Genomic DNA, 27,652 nt, shown 5'->3' with positions numbered 1-27,652 from the left:
ATCAGTAATAACAAAAGTCTTGTAGATATAAATAAATTAAAAGTATGTAAATGATGACAATTTCACAATGAGTTACGAGAAAGGAAAGCAGTAAAAATATAAATGAAGTCGAAAATATGCGGTGAAACAGACGAAATAACGTGGAAAAGTAAAGACAAATGCAATTCAACATCTGCATATCATCATCTACCCATATACTCAGGTATAGGAAAAAAAATAGTTGATGAATATACACAGAAGTAGAAAACTATGAATAGTTAAGATAATGAATACTAAAGAAAAAGTAGTAAACAAAGAACCATGTTAACCAGATCTATTATTAATTACGTAACGATATAGAAATATCAAAACTTACCAACAACAATCGTCAACTTAGATAATAAAACAAACGCTGACAAATAATGTATGAAAAAAACAATAATGTTTGAAAAAATTGCGAATAATTAAACGTGACTGCTTGGTAAACAAGCTTTATATAGAGTTACTCGAAAAAAAATTAAGAACCTAATTTTTGTAGAGTATTCTCGTTAATATCGTTAAATACACACAGTGATGATAAAATATGTTCGATCAATTGAATACACGGCATCAAATTCACTTTGAATGTGAGGAGAACACACAATATGTTGCAGAGGTCATAGGTGAAGTCAGAATGATTGGTAACAATTGATGGATTTTGTGAACTGCACATCTTATTGATGAAGTCCATCAAACAGCTAGGTAGTTGTTGAATTAAAGATTGATTCACGCTTGAAATGACTTCATTTATTCGGTTCCCATGTGATTGAAGAATTTTTCCCAATTGAACCTATGAATAGGGATAAACACACATCGGGTGCTATAAAATATTGAATATACTAAACTCAACAGACACAAAAACCATACACAACGACAAAACATTTCGAAAACTGAGAATAATATAAACTGATTTTTCTTAACAACGATCATTTAAAAGGTGTACAAGTTACTAATGTTTTTATTAGTTTATAAGTGTCTAAATTATGTTTATACATCCAATATAGACGGAATGTGAACAGTAGACATTACAGTGTTATGCAAACAATAAGGTTTGAAATTTATCTTACCAGTGACTTCGGGTTCTGTTCCCAATAAATAAAAAAATGAAGATCTTGGCGGGAAGAATTTCGGGAATTTTTTTTAAGTCGATGATGAGCACTGCAAACTAGGCAGTAAGTTCTCAAGAAGAAATTTTTCTAACAAGATGATGAGTTAGGGTGACTGATTCCACAACTATTACCATCTTACAAATACAAAATGATATTATGTTATCAATATACTCTAATGATATTAGGATTACGTTTAATAATGTCTTTAGGGTTCAAAAAATAATATAACAAGTAGACTTTAAGTATCACAGGAGGGTAGATCAAAGAATTAGATTCAGCATATGAGAGATTCTATATTAGAGTAACAAGTGTATTTTGATGAAAATAAGCTACAAGAAATCGTTTTAACTGCTTGAAGTAGTATGTGAAGTGATGGAGAACTGGAGGCTAACAGAATTAAATTTTCAACATGTACAGAGTTTTTGTTAGCATATCAATGGGAATAGTAAAGCAAATAGCAAAAAACTTTCCCGAGATTGAACAGTAACTTACCAAATACTCTTGAATTTGATTTATACAAAGTCGAAGAGCAATAGAAACAGGGCTATACAGAAGAACTAAACTGCCATAATTTCCACAATCCTTTTCATCGGTTAGATCAACAATTTCCTCATTGTTCACACTAGATGAGGCAGAAATGGACCAGTGATGTTCAAAACACACAAGCCAATCAAATGTGGGATATACTGATAGATTTTCTGAGCATACTGAACATAAATCACAAGGATTGTGTTCGGAGATCTGGATTGTAATGGAATGAGATGCATGATGTAATTAAAAAAAGAGATGAAATGTTGAAAAGTTTGATAGACCACAGTACTGAGATTTGAAAGCAAACAAACGTAAGCACATTATGTTTAAAACACAAAAAATCTATTATTTAGTTAAACTATTTAGCTCAGTTGACTGCATAGAATAATTCAATTCGAATTCGTTTTTTTAACAAACTTATCACTTAACGTTAATATAATTCACTGAAAGGAAACCAACGTTCACGAAATAACTGGAGCGAAAACCCATCTCTCTCACAATACCTTTCTTCTATATAAAACGAAGTCGGTTACTAATTCATTTAAATTCAATTACTTTCATAAAAACAATATATATATATATATATATATATATATATATATAACTAGAACTTGTGATAGGATCAATGTAAAAAATCACAAGAAAGACAGCTCAAGAAACAATTGACAAGAGAAACAATAACAAAGCCTAGTACAACTTACAATATGATCTGTAATGACTCTTGTTATTTTGAAGCGTTTGGAACATGCATAACATGATGTGCCTTTTGTGAACATATTTTTAAGTGTTGACGATAGATAATCAAAATGATCCTTCATTTGTTGTTTATATACAGACTATATAATGGAAAAGAAAACAATAGTAAGAAAAGAATTTAACGTATCAAAAAAACTGAAATCAGTAATAAAATCTGTAAAACTATTAATGCGTTAATTACAATATTATTTAGCTCACGAATCAAGCTAAGATGAACAACCATTGAAAACCAAGGAGCATTGGACGACCATTTCGTCACAATATAGGACTCCTCAACAATGCACATCCATGACCTCACCGAATCAGGGCCAGTGAACCCGGATCTTATGGTGTAAAAGTGTAACTTGAATCAGTTCGCAACGGAAAGAAAATTGAGAATGTTTTAATTTTTTTTAGCTACATTCAATAAGTTATGTACTATGTGTGACATTCTTAAAGCATTATTATTATGCATATTTGTATTTACCACATAATAAATGTCTACGACGTTTTTTAGGTTATTTTTTAGTAGGAAGATGAATGAATAATTACAAAGTGGAGGATAAGAAATTGTAATCTTGATTATCAACTTCCTATTAATTCTATTAGCTTACTGCTAGGTCAAGGAACAGAGTTACCGAATTTCGATAACCTTAGGATACTGCAAAGCAATATAGAAATATAAACAAATGGTATAATTTGGTACATAAAATCTGATTATTTGATTAAAATCGATACTTGACTGACTAATTAAACAAGAATACGTAATATAAATCACCCAGAAACAATTTGGAATAAATAGCTGCAGAGTTCATAGGATTAGTTATCTTATAAGCTTAAAATATGTAAGTCAGATAATTTGACCGAGATGATTGAGATCACAAAACGTGCCGAAAAAATTAAAAAGAATCAGTACTAGAGACACTAACTAATTCAGCCTACTAAACAATGACAATAAAATCAAAAGAGGTTAAATACATACTGTTTACCTAGTGGAGTGAAAAGTTTTTATAAGACAAACTTAAATTAAACTTATCTTTCTAATTAATATCTTCAAATCTGTTCGGTTAAACAGATTCCCAAAGCATCGAAGTAGTCGAAAATAAACAATAATGAGTCAAAAATAGCTTACTTCAGCAGAGGAGGAGAGTAATTACAGCACTAAATGCAATGGATAAAACGACTGTGATGAATAATAATTTCAAGTACTTTCGGAAATTACAGTTCAGGGACTGATAGTTGAACGTTACACGTAATTTTGAATTTATTATTCAAATTTACTTAAAGAGCACAGCATTCGAAACACTGATTCAATAACTGAAAGTTGAGTATTTAAACCTAAGAACTCCGATCGTTGCTGCTACCTTGACGTGGTGGTCGGGCTTGCCTATCGTGATGAAGCAATCGAGCTATGCTGGCTGGAACAATCGTTCCTCGAGGTCCTACCAGGCCAGACAGGTCGGTTGAAGAGCGGTGAGACTAAAAGCAGCAAACCCAAGGTCCGAAGGCGAAGTCGTACTGCTGACTGTACAGAGGTGTGACAGCAGTAAGGTGTTTCCTTCAGACAACCAGTATGACAGCGATGCTGCCTTCCCACAAGGAGGGGTGGGGTTAGAAAAGGTCGACCCTAAAAATGCACACCTCGCCTTATCCCACGGATATCCGTCTCCGGCGGTAAGGTTTTTTTTTGAAGAACGGAGCTAACACAAAAACTACCCACAAAAAGGTCGTGTGTGACCGACCTCAAGCAGTTGTCCCTTGGGCACTGCGGTCACGCTCTCAGGTCATTAAGACCACTTCTAACCCAATTTCCTTTTCAGGTACCTCTAGAAGAATCCTTCCACGGTGTGGGCAACCGGGAAGTGATAACTGCCCTCATACCTCTAACAACACTCAAGACCACTGTATTCATAATCAATCTCCTTCTTCACTTCCTACTATTCCTTCTACCTTGACTTTCAACACTAAACTTCCTGTTCCGGTTTCCTCCTCAAGTGTCACCATGGCCAACGATTCTAGTGCGCGAAACGCTGTCCCAGGTCTACTAAAACCTCGCTCCAAACTACACATTGGAGCCTTCAACGTACGTACCCTAAGTCAAATAGGTCAACAGGCCTCCTTAGCTAAAACTCTAGAATCTCGTACCATCGATGTATGCTGTGTCTCCGAAACACGCATACAGGATCCCAGTGTGGTCATTCACTTGACCTCACCTCGCCAAAATGGACAGCCGACGAAATACACCCTCCGTGTATCTGGCGACCCGTTGGCTAGTTCTCGCGGACTTGCAGGTGTAGGCATAGCACTAAGTACAAGGGCAGAACAGGCACTACTAGAATGGATCCCCGTTAACAGTCGCCTGTGTGCTGTCCGGCTAAATGGCTCCGTAAGAACTCGGAAGGATAGGGACACACGTCGTTGCCTTTTCGTCGTTCCTGCCTACGCTCCCACTGACTGCAGCCATGATGAAGTAAAAGATGACTTTTACAGAAAACTCTCTGAGCTTCTTCAGAAAGCTAAGCGCTCAGACATAGTAGTCGTAGCAGGTGACTTTAATGTCCAGGTTGGCAGCTTAAATCAAACAGAAAGACATTTAGGTGGGTGTTTTAGTATTCCGGCTCAACGAACCGATAATGGTGATCGTCTGTTGCAACTATGCTCAGACAATCGTTTATTTTTAGCAAGCACTAATTTTAAACATAAGGAGAGACATCGTCTAACATGGCGACCACCTGCACCAAACCAACGATGGACTCAAATAGACCATATTGTCATCAGTCATCGTTGGAGAGGCTCAATAGAAGATTGTTGCTCGTATTGGAATACTTGTTTAGACTCTGATCACGCTTTAATACGAGCACGCATTTGTCTGCGCCTCAATGGACGCAGGAAAAGTACACTAAGAAGACCCATTAGGATTGAACTGGAGGACGAGAAATCCAAATGTAAATTCCAGAAACAACTGAGTTCACATCTAGGCAGTTCTGTAAACGAGACTGACCCAGATGCTGCTTGGAAAGACATACGAACAGCTGTGGAAACAGCAGTCACATCTATTAGTCATTTAAACCATAGGGCTCCAAAAAACCAGTGGATTTCCTCTAAGTCTATTTCACTGATGGATTCGCGTAAACTCATCCCATCAGGCTCTGAACACGACGAAGAGCGTAAACAAATTAGATCTAGGTTAATTAAAAGTCTAAGGAACGATCGTGAGCAGTGGTGGGCAACGAAAGCAAAAGAGATGGAAAAGGCAGCGGCTGTAGGCAACACCAGGCAACTATTCAGACTAATAAAAGAAACCGGAATTAAGAAGTCAAGTGTAAGTGAGACAATCTCCGAAAAAGACGGAACCCTTATCTGCTCTCAACCTAAACGTTTAGAACGATGGGCGGAACACTTTAAGGAGCAGTTTAGCTGGCCTTCAGCTACTACACAACTACCCACTATTCCCAGAAAACCTGAATGGAACATTGAGGTAGGCCCCCCGACCCTACTTGAAGTTCAAAAGGCTATAAGTAATCTGAAACGAGGAAAAGCAGCTGGTCCTGATGGATTGGCTCCAGAGGTCTTTAAATATGGTGGTCCAATTTTAGCGATTAGGTTGACTAATATTCTGGCTAAAATCTGGGAGACGGATGTAATCCCATCCGACTGGTCACAGTCACTGATTGTCCCAATATATAAAAAGGGGTCCAAATCATCCTGTGATAACCATAGAGGGATTAGTCTGACTAACATAGCATCTAAAATACTAGCCTCAATAATTATCGGGCGCCTAACTAAGACTCGTGAACTGCAAACACGAGAAAACCAGGCTGGCTTCAGACCTGGTCGTGGCTGCATCGACCACATATTCACCATTCGTCAAGTTTTAGAGCACAGACACGCTTATCGGCGTCCGACAATGATAGTTTTTCTTGACTTGAAAGCAGCATTTGACTCTGTAGACCGAGAGGTTCTGTGGCAGTGTCTGTCATTGAAAGGTGTACCTGAGAAGTACATAAACCTTGTGAAGGCTCTTTACTCGAACACTATTAGTCGAGTAAGAGCTTATGGCGAACTGTCATGTGATTTTACAACCTCAAGTGGTGTCCGACAAGGCTGTCCACTATCCCCACTTTTGTTTAACTTCATTATAGACCTGTTGCTGGAAATAACACTCTCTTCGACTGAATCTACAGGAATTGATCTCCTACCAGGGGGACCACTAAGCGACTTAGAATACGCAGATGACATAGTCCTGTTTGGTGAAGACGCTGACAAAATGCAGGGTCTTCTGTTGGAATTGAGTAATAATGCCAGGATGTTTGGGATGCGTTTCTCCCCATCTAAATGTAAATTATTACTTCAGGAATGGCCTGCGTCAACACCTGAACTAAGGATAGGGAGCGAAGTAGTCGAACGCGTAGATAACTTCACTTATCTTGGAAGTCTGATCAGCCTAATGGGTTGGTGTCTGACGAAATCTCAGCACGGATTCAAAAAGCTCGTTCGGCTTTTGCCAACTTATGTCACCTGTGGCGAAGACGAGATATCCGTCTATCAATTAAGGTACGAGTATACTGCGCAGCAGTTCGCTCTGTTCTACTTTACGGCTGTGAAACATGGCCATTAAGAGTAGAAGATACTCGTAAGTTACTAGTATTTGACCACAGATGCCTTAGAAATATTGCTCGCATCTGCTGGGATAACCGGGTAAGTAATAGTGAGGTTAGACGCAGGGTATTAGGGAACGATGGTAAATCAGTTGATGAGGTGGTGAATCTTCATCGACTGAGATGGTTGGGCCATGTGTTACGTATGCCTGAACACCGATTACCACGACGCGCTATGATGACTAGTATTGGGGACGGTTGGAAGAGAGTTAGGGGCGGCCAAACCAAAACATGGCATCAGTGCTTGAAGTCACTAACTTCTAGTCTGAGCCATGTTGGCAGATGCAGACTACCTGGTTGGGGTCCGCGTGACTATCGTAACCAATGGTTGGAGACTCTGTGTGACATGGCTCAGAATCGATCACAATGGCGTAGGTGTATACACTCTTTATCTTCCCTTAAACCTTGAGATTAAAATTGCTTCATATCTCTCTTCCTTCCTATACTATATCCTTATATACAACCTATAATTTATATACTACTACCAACACTAAATTAACTACTAATAATCCGGTGTTGATCTTGTTGTGCTAACGAGGTATGGCAACTTGGACCGATGCATATATGTGCCTGGTCCTACGTTGTAGCTGACTGACTGAAACCTAAGAACCACAACTAAACAAAGTGAAAATCGATTTATGTAAACTGAAGTATAAAGTAACAAAGAGAAAATAAAATGGACCAAGACTGTACAGTGACATATCAAACAGGGATAATGGACATTCAAAACAACACACACACAATATATGAGTTAGCGGTTTGGACAAATAATAAAGATTAGTAATAAAGTATAAGTATGTCCTGGTACGGTCGAAAGTGGGGAGAGTCAGTTCTTCCTCTCGAACTGCTCACATGACCACCCGTATAAAGCCTCTTTCAGGGAAGTCCTACTCACTGCCTTATCGTGGCATTACTGTTGTTTACGAAATTGAGAGGACGAAAAGCGAATGTCCGGCGCTTTAACTAGGTTGATGGACACGAAAAATCCACCTAGGGGAGTTGGAAAACCCTGATTCCAAACTAATGGTGCACATGAGCTCCAGTATCCTGAGGGGACAAATGGAGTATGAATCAATCGTTGGTCACTGGTTACCATGAGACTGCATCTCCCCACGATGCTCCACTGCCTTGTGGATTAGGCCTTCAGGTCAAAGGCTCCGAGTGTGGTCCCCTAAGAAAACCACCTGCTTCGGTATAGGCACCCGGGCAGTATCATAGCGGCGCATATATCTGGTGCTGCCTTGTACCAATATTTATGTGTTTAAATAAATAAATAAATAAGAGTATAAGTTTATACGTAAGGCTATCGACTTTATCGATTGGGAGAGAGTAAAATGAATTATCTGATTTTTTAGACCACACAGCTGATTCGAATACTCAGAGTTATATATTTTAAAAAAGTACTTCCAACAAATATTAGTTGTAAGCTGAAATATGAAAAACCAACTGTCGGAAAACTTAATTTTAGTCCTAGTTTCTAGAACATTTAGTCAACCTTAAAGATAAACTTACAAGTGCACGTTCATAACTCGATGAGGAAGCATCTTTGAATGACTGTAAAGCATAGCATTTCTGATGTTTCATTGAAAACCCAGGCAACAAAACCTACAGTTGGAAAATAAATTATTTAGCCACGTTCTACATTAAGGAGAATAAAAATGTTTCAGAAGTTTTGGGAACATATAACCACATTTGTAACTTATCTAGCAAATTCATGAACTGATGTCAAAAAAGCAAAGGTAAATCTGTTTAATCTCCTTCAATATACTAAGAACTGTCTGCATTATAATTGTATCTTACCAGTTGTCGTATCGTTTGACTTTTTTGCTGCAAATATGTACACAGACGATCTTTCAGATTCAATTCATTATCAATCCTTCTAGAAAAGAATCGCTGATTGAAAAGCATATAGACGGTAGATGTAGGTTGCATACATCAACAATGAAGATTGACCATATTTCTGACTCTATCAACTTTATGTTCTTTACGAATAACTTTAAAATAAATATGATTTATATTTATAATTAATACCGGTCCACGCATTAATAAACAGAATTTTACTCCTTCCTTCTTTTCGTTCCTCAAGTCCGTCTCACGATAATGTTAATAATTTTAAAAATGGCACAACCGGAAACCATAGTAAGATTGTTTTCAGATGGATATCAAAGCCGATAATTTGTATTCATCACCTTATTGACAGCCATGAAATCTAAGAATCACGCTAACAGTAGTTCATATTCAAATTAGAATGAGTTCACAGCCAGAAATGATTTGTTTTCCAGCGTCTTGCATCTTTATATTTATGTGAAAGTATGAATTTGGGCAAATCGGTACACATTTCGTTAGCGTTTAAAAGAATCACTATTTTTTTGTATATTTATGGTCATAACCTCAAAATTTATAGTTATACGTAAAAAAAAATATAGTCGTTTTGATGTCGGCTGTTCTTTACAGCTTTCAACTAAAACGCTTGATCCACTTGACGACTTTACATCAATTTTCCATAGAATGCATCCAAATCTTGTTGCAAAGCTTACTGATACAGTCCAGATATTTACTGAATCGACTATTTTTATATGTATATAACTTTTATGGATTAAACCCAATATAAATATGACACCGGTCATAATTTGTATTGCTTCATACTAATCTTAGCGTATCAGTGATGAAGTATGAAATTTAGTTTAGAGGAGGATTGTTCAACTATCCTAAACTGGATGATATTTTCTTCATGACAGATAAACGTTTAAAAATAGGGATTTCGCTGGATAAAAAATATATCTAAATGACCAGGTGATGAACAAAGATTGGAATTTCTATAATTAGAAGTATCCTAACAACTTACTAAGATATGAATGATCGACTTGACAGGTATGAAGTGAGATGAAATTTTCAAGCCTGAAAACACTAGCTCTTACACAATAAAAGTAGAATTGTTTTTCTTGTTTTTTGAATTATTGAGAATAATTATCTGAATATACGAGAAATCTTCTTTGGGGAAAACAAGTTTCCCAATCGGTCCAAAGGTAAGCTAAATAGCGATCTTTTACAGTATTATTGGTTTACAATTGACATTTTCAAAAGTGAATAAATTTACTAAGAACAATCAGTGTCAGATGATATATGTTGTGATCAGTTATACGATGATGAAACATATTAGGCCAAGGTAAAAACCGTAATAATGGCTAAGTTTTGTGTTTCAGAACCTTTGAATCCATGTTATTAAAAAGTAAAAAGTTTAACTGAGTTTAAAGGAGTATTTAAAATCACACATAACATACCTCTAATAACGAATCTGTCTGTATATTATATCCAGGTAAATCATGATGAGGAAGGAATTTGTCATACAAATCCGATATAGCACGTTTTGTGTTGTTAACATGATCATTTAACTTTTTCAACTGGCGATCTAATTTGTCCGATATAACAATAATTTTCTGATGAGCTGTAACGAAGCTTAGTAAATGATCTGAATCTGAAGTTGGTGAGAACAAATGACCGAGTTCACATAAGATTTCTGCCTATAATAAAAAAAGAAATCAGTTAACAATTAAAACAGTGCGAAATAACAAACATAAAATATAAAATAAGTTACTTGAAAAAATATTCGTCTGATAGTCACTGGGGTAGTTATATTTTGATTTTGCACAGACGATCTTATTGCTGGGACACTGGATACTAAATTCAAAATAGTATGACTTATAGGATCCGACGGAATGGACCACTAGTTATTAATAGATCACATGGACTCAAGTACTCGAAATTCGATTAACGAATATGAAATAAAATAATAGCTTGTTGTCAGGAATTAAAAGCCGTTACCATTGTGAAGTCCGAGTAGAAATAAACGGTGAATAAAATCTACAGTACAATAGTCTTGTATATTTAGCAGAGCTGGATGTGTTTATCTTCGTTTATTAGGAAGTTGCATATTACTTTAACTGTGGTACGGCCGAAGGTGAGAAGAGTTCGCTCTCCGTCTAGAAATGCGCCCACAGAGCCACGCATATACAGCCACTGTCAGGGAAGTCCTACTCACTGTCTTCTACCGGCAGGAGTGTTGTCTACGAAATCGCGAGGACGAGAAGTTTCCGGCGCTCCAACCGGGTTGGTGGGTACGAAGGATCTACCTAGGGGGTTTGAAAACCATGATTTTAGACCCATGGAGCATATGGGCTTGATTAGTAGTCAAATAATGAGGCTTCACAAAGGTCAAGCTGAATCAGAGTGATGAAAATCTGATATGGTTGGTTGAAAGCTTACTTATGTTTATAATTAGCAGTTCGGCGTCCCTTGATCAGTGACGGCATAAAATGAAGTAAACATTACAGTGACAGTAACATTTTAATTACTTTATTCCCCACTAAGCTTCATCCAACTTCTTAGCTATCAATTACGACAAAATCTAGTGTCAATTGTGTACGCTTAATAAAATCAGTAAACTAGTAAAATGAGGCATAACGAGGTTTATGAAACAAAATAGAAACTAATGAACCCACTTCGATTAAATAAGGTTTAGTTTCTGGACTACATTTATCCCGGGAACACAAATTTATCATGTCATCAACATGTTGTTTTAAAAGTGTTTTTAACTGAGCGATGTCTTCAGGTGTAGTAGCAGAATGAGTATCTACAATGCTATTGAAATGGCGTTCATCTAAAGCTGCATTAAGTTGAGGTTCGTTCGTTAGTGGTATTTGTCCATTAACAGCCGTTGGGTGATCAATTCCCAGACACTTTAGTCGGTGCAGTGCATCCCCGATTTCTTGATAGATGGATGACCTGTTTTAGTGTAAACACACAGAAACAAATTAAAACATGTTTAGAATAAAAAAGTTTTAGCATGACAATATAAAAGAAAGACTAATAGAATTCCAAGACTCAGTATAGAATATCCAGGTAGACCATCTCCTGTAAACCATATACCAAAAATTAGTGGATACGTAACATTCTTCTATTCAAAATAATTACATGAGGGTCAACAGTACTGGTCTGAATAATTCAGATCGATTCTATCGATATTTCACTGAGATCAGTGATAAAGCTTAAGTGGTCAGTATATTATCGTGGATATCTAAAAATACCTAGTGCAAAACCTGTTAGCCAATCTGAAACAATAAGTCCCTCTGATAAATCTCGATAATGCATTGAGAAGACGAAGAATATCAAGATTATGTGACATATTTGTGTAAAGCATTTCGAACAATCTGATCACATATATTCATGTTAAGACATTTTATATGAAAAATAAAAGGTCAACCAGGCAAATTAAAAGGCAAACGAAGACAAAAATAATAAATTACATAAAAGAGATGTGAAAACCGCTCTGGATAATAAATTAGTATTACCAGGGTAGGTTAAGGATAAGAACAAATTGTTTTTGAACACATAATATGAGTTTTACTTCCCGTATAGCTGAGGCTTCAATAAAATATCTTAACGAGTATATATGTGATCAGATTGTTCGAAATGTATAACACAATTCTGATAACCTTCGTCTTCTTATTGTGTCAAAAAATCACCAATTTACAAAATATTTAGTGATTCATAGAGCAAAGAATTAATGAAGTGTGATCTTATTAGCACAAAAATGAATTATATGTTATCATCAAAAGTAATTCACCTTGAACTGCTGAGAATCTCAGTTAAAACACCAACTAGAGTTTCAACTTGTACACCCAACTGGGTCAGATTTCCTAAAGACGTATGCATTCGAGCGAGTACAAGTCTCATGATCTGAGTTAAAGCAGTGTCCATATTGCCAACGTTAACAGTAGATCCTGAAGACTGAGAAATTGTTTGGTTGTTTCGGATAGATAATAAAACAGGTGACGAAGATGAATGGACTATTTTCGAGTGAGATTTTTGACTCGAGGTAATTGCTGTCAGCTGTGAAATAATTTCCTCACCAAAAACCAAATACTTTCGGAGACGAGACAATGGCCAACACGTACTTTTATTGTTATCATGTCGACTATAAATACAGAGCCATCTCAATGCATGACGTAGCTAAAATCAAAGAATATAAATGGTGAAAAATGTACGATCAGATAACTCAATAGACGAAAATGTGACAATTATGTAGCAAACAATAAAGTTCCTTGAAGGTGTTTGTATGTCAAGAAAATTTAGTTCTACAACTTCTTAGGAAGTGAACAAATTAAAGATCAAACGATTTTAGAAGGAAACCGATAGATATTCTTATGATTACTGTTTTGATAGGATGTTTATGTTGAATAGTATCCAGAATCACTTCAAACTGAAAACAGACCGTATATTGTAGTTCTTGAAGCTTACGATGCACATTTAAGTACGGCAATTAACAAGCTACGTTTAGAAGGGTATTTCAAATACTAACCTAGATTAAGAACACGGTAGAAAGGGCAGAACAAAGAAAGTGGAAATAAATAACGATCAGTGAAGTGTTGAGAATTGTGATTTTTTTCACAACATACATGTCATATACTAAATACTTATATCCATCTAAGTAGTATATGGCGATGGTCGGACATAGAATGTATTTTGGCAGAAGACCGATCTAAATACTAGAACTTACCAGTGAAACATAAAGTCTATTGATCGACATATGAAGTACATGTTGAAAAAATGATACACTAGTATTATTAATGTACCATACACAACACACAACTACTCATGCTAAAACTCACGAAATTAAGAGAATTCCATTCCGATACACGATACACATACGATGGGAATTCACTTCGTAAGTTCTCCAAAAAATGGTCAAGGATAATTAAAGCTTGATCATCTGTTGAGAAAGCGTGAAAATCATTAGGGAGACAATCCGCACTAATGCCAATATTAGACAAGCTATCTGATATGGAAAAACTGGTAGAAATACTTCGAGTGGCATTTGTTAGGATTAAATTGCATAGTAGGTTAATAATATCACGAGCTGATTGGTGCCACCTTGTTAACTGACTCAACAGTCGTTTGACTATTTGTACTGATGGATCTTCAAAAAGATTGAGAGGATGCAGTTGTTCACAGGACTCCATTAGTCGTAGAAGATCATATTCACGAGGACTAGAAATTCGGAGTAAAAAACGACAAAAATTGGCACAATATTCCCGTTGTCAAAAATAGAAAACATTCAAGAGAACGATGTTATCTGAAATTAGATCATCATCAGAGTTGGTGACTTCAATTCTTATTGCGTTTTAACAGTAAATTTCGCCAGGGAGCATCAGTTCCCTCAAGATTACAGGTACACCTTGCTGACGAGTGCCAAGTAGCACGAAACCCGGGTCCAGGGTTTCCTGTTGACCACCTACAACCACCATCTTACCTCAATTTCTCAGTACCAGTAATCACAACTAGCAATAAATCCATTACTCATATCACACGTGATTAGTTTCCATGTTGTCCTGAGTGGAGTTATTATGTGAAATGGATCCTCATAAATTAACCTTATGTATTTCTGCTAACAGATTTTCAAACTGAGATAGGAACTAAACTGATTTCCCTTTACCTTTTTATGTACTCATGAAGATGAGTGTCGTTTTAAACTAATTCAACGGTTGATTTCAATTAAGATGATTAGTTAACAAAAAATAGTTTCTTCTGCGTGACACACGGATATTTGAATATTGTGCATTAGAATGAGATGTTCCCAAGAGATCTACACTTACTTGTTGACATCAAGTTCATGGTTGAGAACCACGTATCCATTATTCGAAGGCAATTTGATAACTTTATGTGGTGTTGCACAACCGTTAGTTGAAGAAGTCGCCACGGTAAAAGTAGCAGGACGTCGGGTTTGAAATTTTACAGGGTTGACAGTCGATGATATGTTCGTTGATGAGCTTTTGAACTTATCAGTGTTTCCGGTACCAATAATGGAGGGTTTTAATTTGACACATATTTGTTGAAGATGTTTACCACGATCTAGTATAGTCTTAGCATCGTTGTAGGTGTCATCGGTATGATAGCCAGCAGCCTTGCCTTCGGCTAATTTTATCTGATATCAAGAATAGTGCAAATTTATACTTTTATAGTATTAAGCATAACAATCTTGTTAAAATAGCTATTATTTAGAAAACGTACAACGATAGTTTTGTAAAAAATCTTCGAGTAATTGGATTTAGGAATAAAGCTGAAGAATACTTAGCTTGTAATCAGATAACTGAAAGTACGAATATACGTCAAGGTGATTAGAATAGTAGACAAAATTTTAAAAATAATAATACATTAAAATCACTTCATCCACTAGTTCTAACATAGCAAATTACTCATCTATGGATAACATTCGTTTAACAACTCAAGTGATAGAGTAAACCCCGTCTACTTCAACCCAATTATTAGGCACAGATTCGTGTACCGAACTTGCAGCCATACTTGATATGTGAGGGTTAATGATACTACCCGGTTGCTTGAACCAAAAGTGGAATGAGGTTTGAACCAGTGATTTGCTGGCTGAAAATCGAACAGCTTAACAACTGGTGCTTCAGCCCGATGATCAACATTTATGGGAATTCATTGAACATTCCCATTTGTTTACAGGTACTTAAATCCATACAATAACAAAAACGAAGAACAGTTTTAGAGATACTGACACGTAAGAATAGAAATCACTCTAATGAATATAGAGATGATAGCATTGTACACCGTCAATGACTCACCAATAAAAGATATAAAAATGATTTTCATAAAGTGATTGGGTACATGCTACGTCTTTTACATAACAAGTGATGCCGAAACTCTGACAAATTAATATCTCATGCAACGACATTATGAAACAATGAAAGTGAAAAAAGTGAATTCGTCACTTTACAGTATGATTGATTACTTATTGTATTCAGAAAACTATGAGAATATAGTTTTTTACTTTATTCCTGGGAGCTATAACTAGTGGTCAAATGAATTCAATATACAGGGTTCTATTTTTTATTAAATGTGTTAAAGTAGAAACCTGGTCGTCAAAATTCTGGTGCCTATATATTATTATTAGTTTACACATAATTGGCATGGTCTGAAAAATTGAACATAGGCCTGTGAATAATGGTTAATATTTAGTTAACTTCCTGACGGCTTCTTGTGTAATTATTTATGAAAACAATTATTGCAAGAATATGAATGTTCCCATCTAAATATGTAGTTATTGAATTCAATGAAATATTTCTTTAAACTCTTGTCTTTCCCGTCTACTCTGACGAAAAGAGAGCAAAGATTTCATCGAAAAAATGGAAGACTCTACCAGATAAAGTGAACAATAATGCTTGATTATCTATTTTAAATTTAAGCCTCTGTAAAAATCTAGATGAGCATTTCGTTGATTTTAAATAGCATAAGTGAAGTTGGTGCAAAATAAACATCTAATCGCAATTAAATGTAGGTTATTAAACACTGGCACGCTTACGTAATGTGCTAGGAGCTACACTTACCCTATGAAAACAAATTTACAAAATAAAGTAAGTACAAAAAACGTATAATTTATGATTAGTTGTATCAGTGCCTGAACTACTAACACGAAATTCCCGTATATAAAGCATAAATAGAAATTGAAAATTTTGTCACAAATAAAGTTTGGCTAGTTATTTTACTATATTATATTCCAGATTATCAATATAAATTTCATACCAAAGACTAGTCTTATAACACTATTAATTACCTCCAATTCCTCAAGAGTCATAGTACCTGAAGTTGAGTTGTTAGAAACAATAACACATGTTGATTCATGATTATCATTAGCTTCTTGTTTCATGAATTGATTATTAGAGAAAGTGTTTGAATCACTGGGTTTAATTATAACAGATAATTGATTTCTCCATGCATAAAAATGGGCTAAGCGATCAGCTAGACATTGTTCTAAACTGCATAGTTCCTCTATCGAGTAATGATAGTTGAGTACAAAAACTGAGGATGGACATTTCTTGCACAATTCAGACACATGTTTCAGACAAACCATATGACTAGGAGGTCGCTTTTCCTCTGTAAAGGCCAAAAAAGAGAAAGACGTTTCTGAACACTGCACTAAAACATAAGTACCAGGTTTGTTTAAATGAAATTTAAAATACCACTAGTATAACATAGAAGTGTACTATTCGCTGGTACCATCTGAAAAATGTCATTCAGATTTCCCTAAAAAATATAATTTAAGCTAATTTACATCATATCTGATTGTCATCTGCTCACTCAATAGCCAAAATATTGGATGAATGGTAAAATTTAGTAAAACTACATTTGGGAATTTATGTAAGAATCAGATTACAACCAATATTACAACCAATTTTCCATAAACGACACGATATTATCGAGAATTCACAACTGAAAAATAGTGAAATATTCAGAATAGTGGATCGCTTTTAGAAATAAACTGTTTACTGGCTAGGTTTTTGAGTACAAAATGTAATGAAAAAATATGAAGTGAAAGAAAATTAGGGGGTTCGGAATTTATGTATTGATTAGTAGCTATGTGCAAAACATCCTGAAGTAATACATCATTGAAGACTGGCTGGTAACTTTTTAGATTTTTGGGAAACAAACGAGGGTAACAGGAATTTCAATGAAATGAACGGTTATTTTGTTTTTTTTTAATTTAAAAGAACATGATATCACAAAGATGTACGAGAATTTAAGTCAGTCTGCCTTAAGGAGCCCGTAAGCCTGGCACGAAACATGTATCACCCACAGGTTGCCACATCTCATCAGTACAGAAAGATAAAATCACCAAGATGAATACCAGCGTAGTACAGGTACTACTAGTGATATTTAGGTCAGGCTTAGAGGGTATAACTCGATACAAACGAAATTGTGGGAAAGAAGTTGTAAAATGATTATGAAACTCAAGAAGTTAATGACAAACATTGAATGTACGTTGTATTACGATCTGAGGAGTTAAAGAACCATGGTAAATTATGGAGTGATAGACAGGGTTTTCGACGACTTGAAACTCCTAGAAAATCTACACCCTTCAACACTCAAGAGATAAATTGATTGACGAAACTGAGTTTTCATATAATCTGGTAGTCGAGGTATGTAATACTTAAGCCTATGGCTAACCGCTGACCACCTCGACGCCAAATATATTGACTGAATTGGGGACTGGTTAGAAGAAGACTGTTGAAGGCCAAACGAAGACCGAGTATCAGTCAATGAAGTCACTGACCGTTGGACTGAGACATGTTGGTAGATTTACCCTACTTGGTTGAGGTCTATAAGATCATTATTGAGAGAGACTGGGTGATATGGCTTAGGATCATTCATTGTAGCGTCAGACAGTCAAACATGACGTAGAACCTGATGCGTATGTACATAGGTTCCAGTTTCCATACCCGATTAGTACGAGATGAAATTGTTACGGCAAATCCCAGAGTACCGGAGGTAGTGATGGAATTAGCGGTAACACAGCAAATAAGATACTATTGCAGTGTGGATGGAATCATAATACATCTTACCCTAACTTTTGAGCTTCGAAATTACCACTAAAATTCACCACTCCGAACCATATTTTCTAATCCTTCATCTTACTCACTACTAGTGATACTATTATGATTTCAATTCTTTTGCCGTTCATATTGTGAATTTCACCTCGTTGCGGTATGGGATGGTAACTTTGGCTGATTTTTTCCAAAAACTGACTGACTGACCTAGCAGGATGAATTATAGAAGCCTAAAGGTAGGCAAAATGTTTCTTGTTTTTCAAAATGGTGATCTAATTTAACTTTAGAACGCGATGAAAACTCATAAAAATAACCACACTACTTAAAAGTAGTGGAACGCTATTACTCTAAGAGCCTTCATAACTTTTAGTAATAACTTAGCTAATACTGCTGATTATCAACAAAAATGCTTAAAAAAGTAATTTGGAACAAAAAAGATAACGAATCAGGAAATTGAAACAAAAAACACACCTTCATTAGATTCATCTATAATTTCACGTTGTTTATCCAACATATTGTATTTCCGTGCAGTCATACTAAGGTTATCCAAAGAACGGTCAGTTGAGTTTTCTAATCTTTGAATACTGGTATTCGATTGATAAATACATGAACAACTAACTCCAGATAAAAAAAGAGTAGTCAAACAGAAATCACAAACACGTGCATCATCTGACATTTCGTCGAATTTAACTTTTCTCGAGTTAGGCACACCACTTTGAGTAATTAGTTCTCGCAACCGCCGTTCTTCTTTGAGCATACAAGTAAACTCTTGATGCACAATAGCTACAGCACCTATGTCGAGACCTGAAGTTGAACAACCAGGAGGTAGTTTTTCACTTATATGAGGTTCCAGATTGTCTGAGCATTCACCATTTGAAATATAGCTAGTAACAGGATTTGTTAAAGTGAGTATTTCTTCTGGAAGAACATTGCCCACAGCCACTTCGGCCAATGTACATAATAGTTCATCGTTTGAAAATACACAATGTCTTTTAATTTCAGCATAATGTTCAATACAAGCACGACCAATAGGGAGCTTAGGAATTTAAATTTTTAAAACATAAGATTGAAGAATTATAAATGAGAAAAGCACAAAACTAACAACTGATACCAGTTATTGATTCAATCTATTGGTACTAGAGCAGTAGAAAACGGCACGTAATAAAAAACACACAAACTAACAACAAATATCTTTCACTTTAAGATGCCATTGTACAAAGTGAACGGTGATCAAACTTGAGGAGCAACGTAACATTTTTCGATTATGCAAAATAGATATGACAAGGGTAAACAAAAGACATTCAGTGAAGCTTATGCCATGCTCAACCTTTTAGAATTAGAATATCGTCTCTATGAAGCTAAACAATAAAAATCCAACAAGAGTTTGGATATTAGTTTGGACAGAACAGGAGAACGTAATCAAAACGAATTTCAAATAACTAACAAAACTGGTTGCCAGTAACTTGAGGTAGTACGGTTCAAAACCAACTTTAATAGTGTGAATGCGTTTGTACTCAATGTTGTAGTGGGTATTACACTGCATACTGACATTTGTTTTCTATAATTGCAAAAGAAACTACAGGAACTTTTTAGAGCCACTGGATTTTCTAATTATACAACAAATATTTTTTTAGAATGTGACTTAAAAGATCAAATGGATGATAAAAATTGAGCTTACCCAATCAGGTAGACATATATTAACAGCCTCAGCGAAATTGAAGCCTTGATTGAATCCAGCATGATAAGCGCGTGGAAATGTCACGACAAACTCTCCACAGTGTTGATCAGTTCGATATATTGGTACACCTTCTGCTTGTAAAATATTCGGGTTTATATTAGTTGTAATGTGATGCAGTAGATCTGGGGCTTGATCAAAAAGTTCTGTAGCGTGCTTCTTCATAGCACGTTCAAAATCATCTGCGTGCAAACGGGATACACCATACCAAGTTTTCGGCTCACCCCTATTTTACGGTCCACAAAAAACATTCCAATTTAAAAGATGATCAAAGTGGATAGTGTTAATAAAAGTTCTAGATCTCCCAACCAAAAATAACTTAACAATGAATAAAAACAGATAGCAGTAAAGTGAATATAAAACGAATTAATGCCTGGCTGTTAAAGAATGTACAACTCATTGTAACTGGGAATGTAAACTGAATTTATGAGTATTTAGTGGTAAGAAAATTCATAAAAATATATAAATATTTCTAGTTTATCAAATTTAGTCAATAATCGCTTCATACGGATCTTATTATTACTAGCCTGAGTTATATGGCTTAATAACACGTATACCTTAAAATGATAGTTTTCCTGCCTCTTCCAGTAGCAATAACTAGTGTTTGATGTGCAGTCTGGCAGCAGTTTTGCCAATAAATTAGTTGAAAGCTAGTGTTTTAGAACTACATAAGGAACTGCATAGTGGCTTCCAAAATGCTCAAACACACGGAACAAGATCATAAAGAGATCAGCGAAAATCTAAATGATAGATGCAGAATGGTACAGAGGTTGCTAATATATATAGACATTTATATAGAGTTATGAGAATAAAAAGGGAAGTTTCATTGTTTACAAGTTAAAACCAGAATCGTGAATCTAGTTACTGACATGGGAGATAGACTCGAGTTCATAAGTGAACAGTTTTTAAAGTCAAATTTACATCAATCATTAAAAACCAACTTCTAACTAACCAATGATTAAAATTGATGGAGTAGCTCCAATGGTCTTCAATATGCCAACAAAAGCTAGAGAAAACCATGCCAACATAGCACCAAGGGATTTTCATGCCGTCTATGTTTCCTTTAATGAACCTCAAGACTGATCTGTTAGTCATCAAAAAATCAAAAGGACATTATTAATCGTTTATTTAACATTTATTGAATAATATGTGATATATGATAAACGAGTTAACAAAATATTATATTTCATACAACTACCGACCTTTTATAGATCATGTTAATCCCAAAGTGAGTCTCCTTAGGTATTTCATAAACTTCTTGAATAATAAAATTGATAATGTCCTGTAGAAGCAATTAATGTTTATTAAATTACGAGTACATTTCAACAGTTTGAAATGTGATAAAGATATCCATTTTGTTAGTTTTCTTGTGCTTAACAATCAAGGTCCCTAATATGGTCACTGTATGAACTTATATGAGAATTTAGAAAGATGAGTTATGTTTATGAATGCTTCAAAAACCAAGAGTAGGTATTCTTTAGAACAGATAAACTGAACAACCAGATAGATAACAAATGAACTTCCAAGTGAAAAGGAATGGAAAAATCTGAAAGTGGAAATGGGCTACAATTTGAAGTGATATACATATAAGGGAGTTTTGAATTATTCATTGAGACAATGATGTATTTTGGTTAAGGATTATGTTGTACGCAATTAGCTCAATTTCAGTCTGTTATCTATAAAGCTACTGTTGAAGTATCGAGTATGGATAGAAAATCGTTACACGAAACCACAAAATTTCAGTTGAAATGAATGGTGCCCATCGAGTAAGAACAAGAAATACTATTTGATTGATTCGATAGTAGTATGTACGATTAGTTTGGAATCTGATACTTAATAGATAAAGTTAAGTGGCTAAATCATAGGGTCATCATCTTATTATAGAATTGCAATAGCTGTAACCACATCCGTGTTGCAATTTATATTTCTAAAATAAACTACGTTAAACCGCATTAAGATTTTTGGTAAATAAACCATCAACGTTATTCAACATACCGATCTAACAGAGGTAATATATTTAAGTTCCAAGGGCTATCAGCGTACTTCTTTGCTTCTGCTAGTTGGGAAGCAGTTCCGACTAAGTTCTTTAGCATTGATTTTGTTGGAAACCCCGACCCCTGAGAACTTGAGTGGATATCAGCACCGTATTCGACGACCACATCATCATTGTACTCCTGTAATATACGCCAGAATTCACGTTCCACTTCCCCGCATGGCACATCCTGTTCATAAAAGAGACATGTTACGTATCCGTTTACAGTAAAACTACTAGTTATGGAATATAATACTTAACTCTCAAATAATATGTACAGATAATATTCTCATTTGTACTTAATGAAGGTATACGTACGATCATATGTTCGAAATTTTAGCAATAGCTTATAAACTAGCCTTAAATCAAACAACCGTCTAGTAAGATGGGACAAAAAGGTGAGTAGCAGATTGGATGAACACTTATCCGATGAGACCATGACATCATCTTACCACGTAACTAATTGTATACCATTTCCCTAAAATAGGTAGAAAACGGAAACGAATTCGGGGAGATCACTGTCTAATGGCTAGTTGTGAAAAGTTAGAAGATTCAGGTAGTCATAAAAAGATTATTAAATAGTTATATTAAAGATATTTCTCATGCTTAGTCAAAAACTGACAGTTGCACAAAGCTAGACTACCTACGTTCACACTACAGCAAAAATTCTCTCAAAGCAAAGTAAAAACGAATCTAGAAATAACTAAGGGGATCCTAAAACTTGAATGACATTCAGGAGCGAAATATTAAACGGAATAAACGATAAAAAACTTGATTTCTCCATAAAAAAATCATGTCGTATTTATGGTACTGAAAATGGGGCAAAGCGATGTGATTCAAATAACACTACTGACCAAATCTTCACCGTCCATAACATTATGACTAGAACCGCTATTTAACAGCATCTTTTTTAATCACGTTGACACTGCAATTTGATATTTGATTTGTTTGCTGAAGCGCTTTACAAATTGAAAGATGAGTAGAGATAAACAGACATGATACATTTGCCGAAGGTATAGATATGTTTACTCAATTTCGTTTACAGGGCTATTCGAGAACACGGCCTAACTCAGATTTTACCGAGTAAACTTACCAGCTTATAACCAACACAGACCTGAAGCGTTTGCGAAATCAAGTCCTTTTTAAACCGATATATAACATTGTTATGCTGTTAGGTTTAGTCAAATATCCACTGAAGGGAGAAAACATACATACAAAACGATGTAGAATACTATAACGAAGCAGACTAACCCAACTTCATATGTTTGTTGAAGAGCAAGAATAACAATCCCGAAGTGGTTATTAGAAAGAGTATGAGTAGCCTCGGTAAAAAAGCATAATATCATGAGATGTTCATGAGGATGAGAAAGGCAAGGTGGATTTACTCGCGCTATGCCGTAGATTTCCCAACGTCTCCCTCAGGGTTATCAACCATTTTCCTTTAACAAATAGGAGATTCCATTCAACCAACTGGTGCTTTTCCAAATAAGTAAGACTAACAGAATGACAGTACATTATTTATGGTTTAGGCCCCCAAATGTCCTGGTACGGCCAAGAGTGGGGAGAGTCCACTCTCCCTCTCCAAATGCTCTCACATGGCCACGCGAATATATAGCCTCTGACAGGGAAGTCCTACTCACTGCCTTCTCGTGGCAGGGGTGTTGTTTACGAAATTGAGAGGACGAAAAGCGAATGTCCGGCGCTTTAACCGGGTTGGTGGACATGGAAAGTTCACCTAGGGGAGTTGGAAAACCCTGATTCCAAACCAATGGTGCACATGGGCTCCAGGATCCTAAAGGAACAAATGGCGTATGAACCAATTATTTGGTCACCGGCTACCATGGGACCGCATCTCCTCACGATGTTCCACTGCCTTGTGGACTAGACCTTCAGGTCAAAGGCTCGGGGTGTGGCCCCCTAAGAAAACCACCCGCTTCAGTCTGGGCACCTGGGCAGTATCACAGCCCTCACACAAATCAAATGAGGTTTATGAGGCGCATATTTATCTGGTGCTTCCTTGTACCAATATTTATGTGTTTAAATAAATAAATAAACCATAATTATAATGAAACCTAGAACTTTACGTGCGATCAAAGGTACACTAAAAGTCATGAATGAATACCTTTGACTTCCTAATTTATTTTTACTAGCATCTATGAATGCACACCTCAACTGAAATGAACAGAAAACAGCTGCAGTGGATGTACAGTTCACCTCCTAGCTTTTAGCTTGACTTGGTAGTTTTAACACCTTGGTTTTATTCGTTCCCTATGAACAATGGTTCGTATTCCTCGTTCACCATTTTTCATTATCATTATCGTTTTCGCTCCTTCGGTTTTACATTCTGTTAATCTCTTTCTGTGAGAATATCAAGTTTAACATTTTTGACTAATGCTGATTTCTGCAAAGTCCCTCACTATTTATGTGTAACTGAGCAAAGAACAAAAACAGAATGTATATCTAGGAAACGATATAAATCTAACGCAATCATACATTAATAAGACATAGTGTATAGTTTGGAATGTTCAGAGCAGTTTGAAAATGTTCGTTGATTATTTCCTAAACTTCAGTTGACGAGTTAAAAAAAAAAGTAAGAGGAAGAGATTTAAATATGAGCGGTGATTCTTATGCTACTGGAGGTGTGAGGGAGGAATACATTTTGTCTACCAATACTTAGGTTACCGTTATTTGTGATACCGGTCGGTCCAGTAGGTAATAAAATAAAAATTATCAGTAGCAGAATCCAGTGTTGTGTGATTAAAAGTAAGCAGTTCAATATTATGAATAAGAGATGAACAGTGATAAATTTAATACACTAACTAATTTTCTTGATATGAAAGCTCAAGGTAGTTTTTCCAGGGAAAGGAAACAACTATTGGCTTTTTCTTTCCGGTGGGACATAGATGAAAAAGGAACATTTAAATTGGAAATAAATGCGAACCTCATCAGTGATGCATTGATATCTGGTATTTATCACTCTTTTGACGTTCCAAAGCACAGTATCAATATGAAGTACATCAACAGATCGCATGCTTTTGTCTGAAAAAAGACTCTTAGACATACTCATTTACTAGAACAAGTGAAAACGAACATCCATAAGTATAAAATAATTAAGAGTGACTGAAGGTCTAGCAACTATATCAGTTGTGAAATCATCCCAGAACAGTGGTTTGAGTCAATATATAAGCATAAAGGACGCAGTATAAAAACTAAGATAATAAAAAAGTGAACCAAAATATCTCGTTCTAGTTAATCCTAAGTGAACATTACTTAAAAGCCACTAACATTGAGATTTATAAACTCACTCATACACTACACTGGAATTACGGTCACATGAATCCAATGTCATCATTAAGGCATGAACACTGGTATATCGCTCAACAACAATTATAGTTAAACAATCCTATCTTGACATGAATTCAAGAAACTATGACTGAACTTAGTGAATACAAGTAACACAAGCACCGAAGAGGAAACTTGTAAGACTAGAAAATAGGAGGAAAATACATTATATTCGAAGATAAACGCGAAAACTTAAGCTCCTTATCAAAATTCATTGAATGACAAGAAGCGATGAAAATAAAACTGCATTACAAGCCATAGAATGAAGCGAAAAATGGCAAACAACTACTGCATCATGCTTACAGTGCATGGGCGTTTGAAATAAGTAGATTTGAATTGATCTGCCATTACACCAAACTCTTGGAGAGAATAAGTCTTGCTCGATTGAGGAAATCCATATACATCTACCGGATGACAACAGATAGCTCTGATACATTCAGGGCATTTCCACTGGCACTTTGGGATGGAACGAAGAGGCGGGTCAAGACAATATAAGTGATAGCAAGCTTGACAGCTATCTGTATCACAGACAAGGAGATTGGTTTCATCATCTCCGTGACCGCAAACGCGACAATTATATTCATCAATCTGTAAACATTAGTGAAACTGAACAAAGTTCTGGAAACTTACGTTCACTTCTGGTTTGAAATCTATTGAGAAAAAAAGTGATAAACCTAGTATTTCTTAAAACCTACTGCTTGGTCGTCCGTCTTCAGGAACAACAGCTTTTCTACCAGGACCAAAAAACTGAAGGTTTTTTAACTCGTTACTGGCGGAGTAATCTATCTTATTTTCCTATTAAACAGAAAAGTTAGTCCCTAGAAATACACTGACTTCCGTTGATTTTCTGCAACGTTTATAACCACTCCAACGACTTCTAGGGTGACAAGTGGTCTAATATTGTTAGAAAAATTAACACAGAACTACCTTGTTGGGTGGAGACGGATATGATACAGCTTGATCGAATGATAGTAGCAGTTTTTCATAGTTTGTCTTGATTGAATGCGCATGACGGCTTTGATAACCCAACTTTTCAGCAATAACAGACCACAATTGATTGTCGCAAGCTTGACGATATCCACCAGCTTCTGCGACGCGTTTGTGAAGAGCATATAGATCTAAGTAGCGTCCACTAATACTAGGTACTCGGATTTTGTCGCCTCCCTGTAGGGTGAAATTAGTTACAAGATGAAAATACCTGTAGCTGAACAAACTTGTAGAGACGACTGATGAAATTCAACTTGATACGAGAATGAGCCTGAGGTTTGATGTGAAAAGAAATAGAAATTACTTCTAGTTCGTACAACCGCTGGATTCGTGGTGTGAATGAAAACTCCTTCATATTGACAGCGAACGGAGGATTCCAACACTGCAAATAAAAGTAAACAGTAATCCATTAGATAGTAAGTATTGATAAGAAAATATATATACTTCATGGGGGATAATAGCATACCTATAATTAGGACGATACACACAATGGTGTAAGCTATACTACTTATTCACGGAATTTTGTCAAAATTAGTTTACAAACAAAATAATTACGGTTATGAAATATGACTAAAATGCCACACAAAGTATCCAAGCCTACCTTGGGAGGGACGATTTTGCATATCCCAGTTTTTATACATATTGGCCGGATTTTCATTAAGTAGCCAAGTGGGTCTTCAAATTCTTCAGGCGTTGGGTAAAACACAGGAGCCTCGGGAGGCGGTACAAAGGAGAAATCGCTAGGCATATTTCACTCCTAAGGGCAGGAAAACGCTTAATGAAGTAAGGAAATTAAATTACAACATTCATACATAAAATCAAATAATAGTCAGTTCTAAGAAATATATGGTACGCAGAACCAATAAATGAGGAAATCATGCGGGGCGTCTGTAGAAGCAGTAGCCATTAGTGCAATGGCGGTACATGGGATTGTCTGGCGGCATTATGAAGTTGAATAGTGCAGAAGTTAAGAGCTACTTCTCTCATATATACACTAGACATGTGTCAGTAATACGTACGATTTTCAAAAATCTACTGACTAATGTAACCCGAAAAACTCACTAGGATGTAATAACCTACTAATCACAAACGACAAAATTATT

The 27,652-nt window shown here is 35.8% G+C and overlaps 1 protein-coding gene across 1 annotated transcript; it reads right to left on the bottom strand.

Moving 5' to 3' along the window:
- Nucleotides 1-20: 20 nt before the first annotated feature.
- Smp_019170 (jumonji/arid domain-containing protein,putative) lies at nt 21-27,297 on the bottom strand (the record flags this gene model as incomplete). The annotated part of the gene is made up of 22 exons (XM_018791985.1): nt 21-808; nt 1,620-1,868; nt 2,360-2,494; nt 8,564-8,656; nt 10,333-10,572; nt 11,551-11,833; nt 12,675-13,060; nt 13,720-14,098; nt 14,704-15,032; nt 16,683-17,002; nt 18,925-19,489; nt 20,132-20,414; nt 21,141-21,272; nt 22,184-22,410; nt 25,866-26,150; nt 26,193-26,212; nt 26,258-26,357; nt 26,397-26,456; nt 26,490-26,726; nt 26,761-26,820; nt 26,854-26,931; nt 27,151-27,297. The coding sequence occupies 22 exons, from the start codon at nt 27,295-27,297 to the stop codon at nt 497-499; spliced, it is 4,920 nt and encodes a 1,639-aa protein (XP_018644891.1). The 3' UTR covers nt 21-496.
- Nucleotides 27,298-27,652: the final 355 nt, after the last annotated feature.

The sequence above is a fragment of the Schistosoma mansoni genome (assembly GCF_000237925.1).
Source record: "Schistosoma mansoni, WGS project CABG00000000 data, chromosome 1 unplaced supercontig 0010, strain Puerto Rico, whole genome shotgun sequence".
NCBI lineage: Eukaryota > Metazoa > Platyhelminthes > Trematoda > Strigeidida > Schistosomatidae > Schistosoma > Schistosoma mansoni.
The sequence above is the reverse complement of the archived record's forward strand: the minus strand, read 5'-3'. Positions and strand labels throughout refer to the sequence as shown.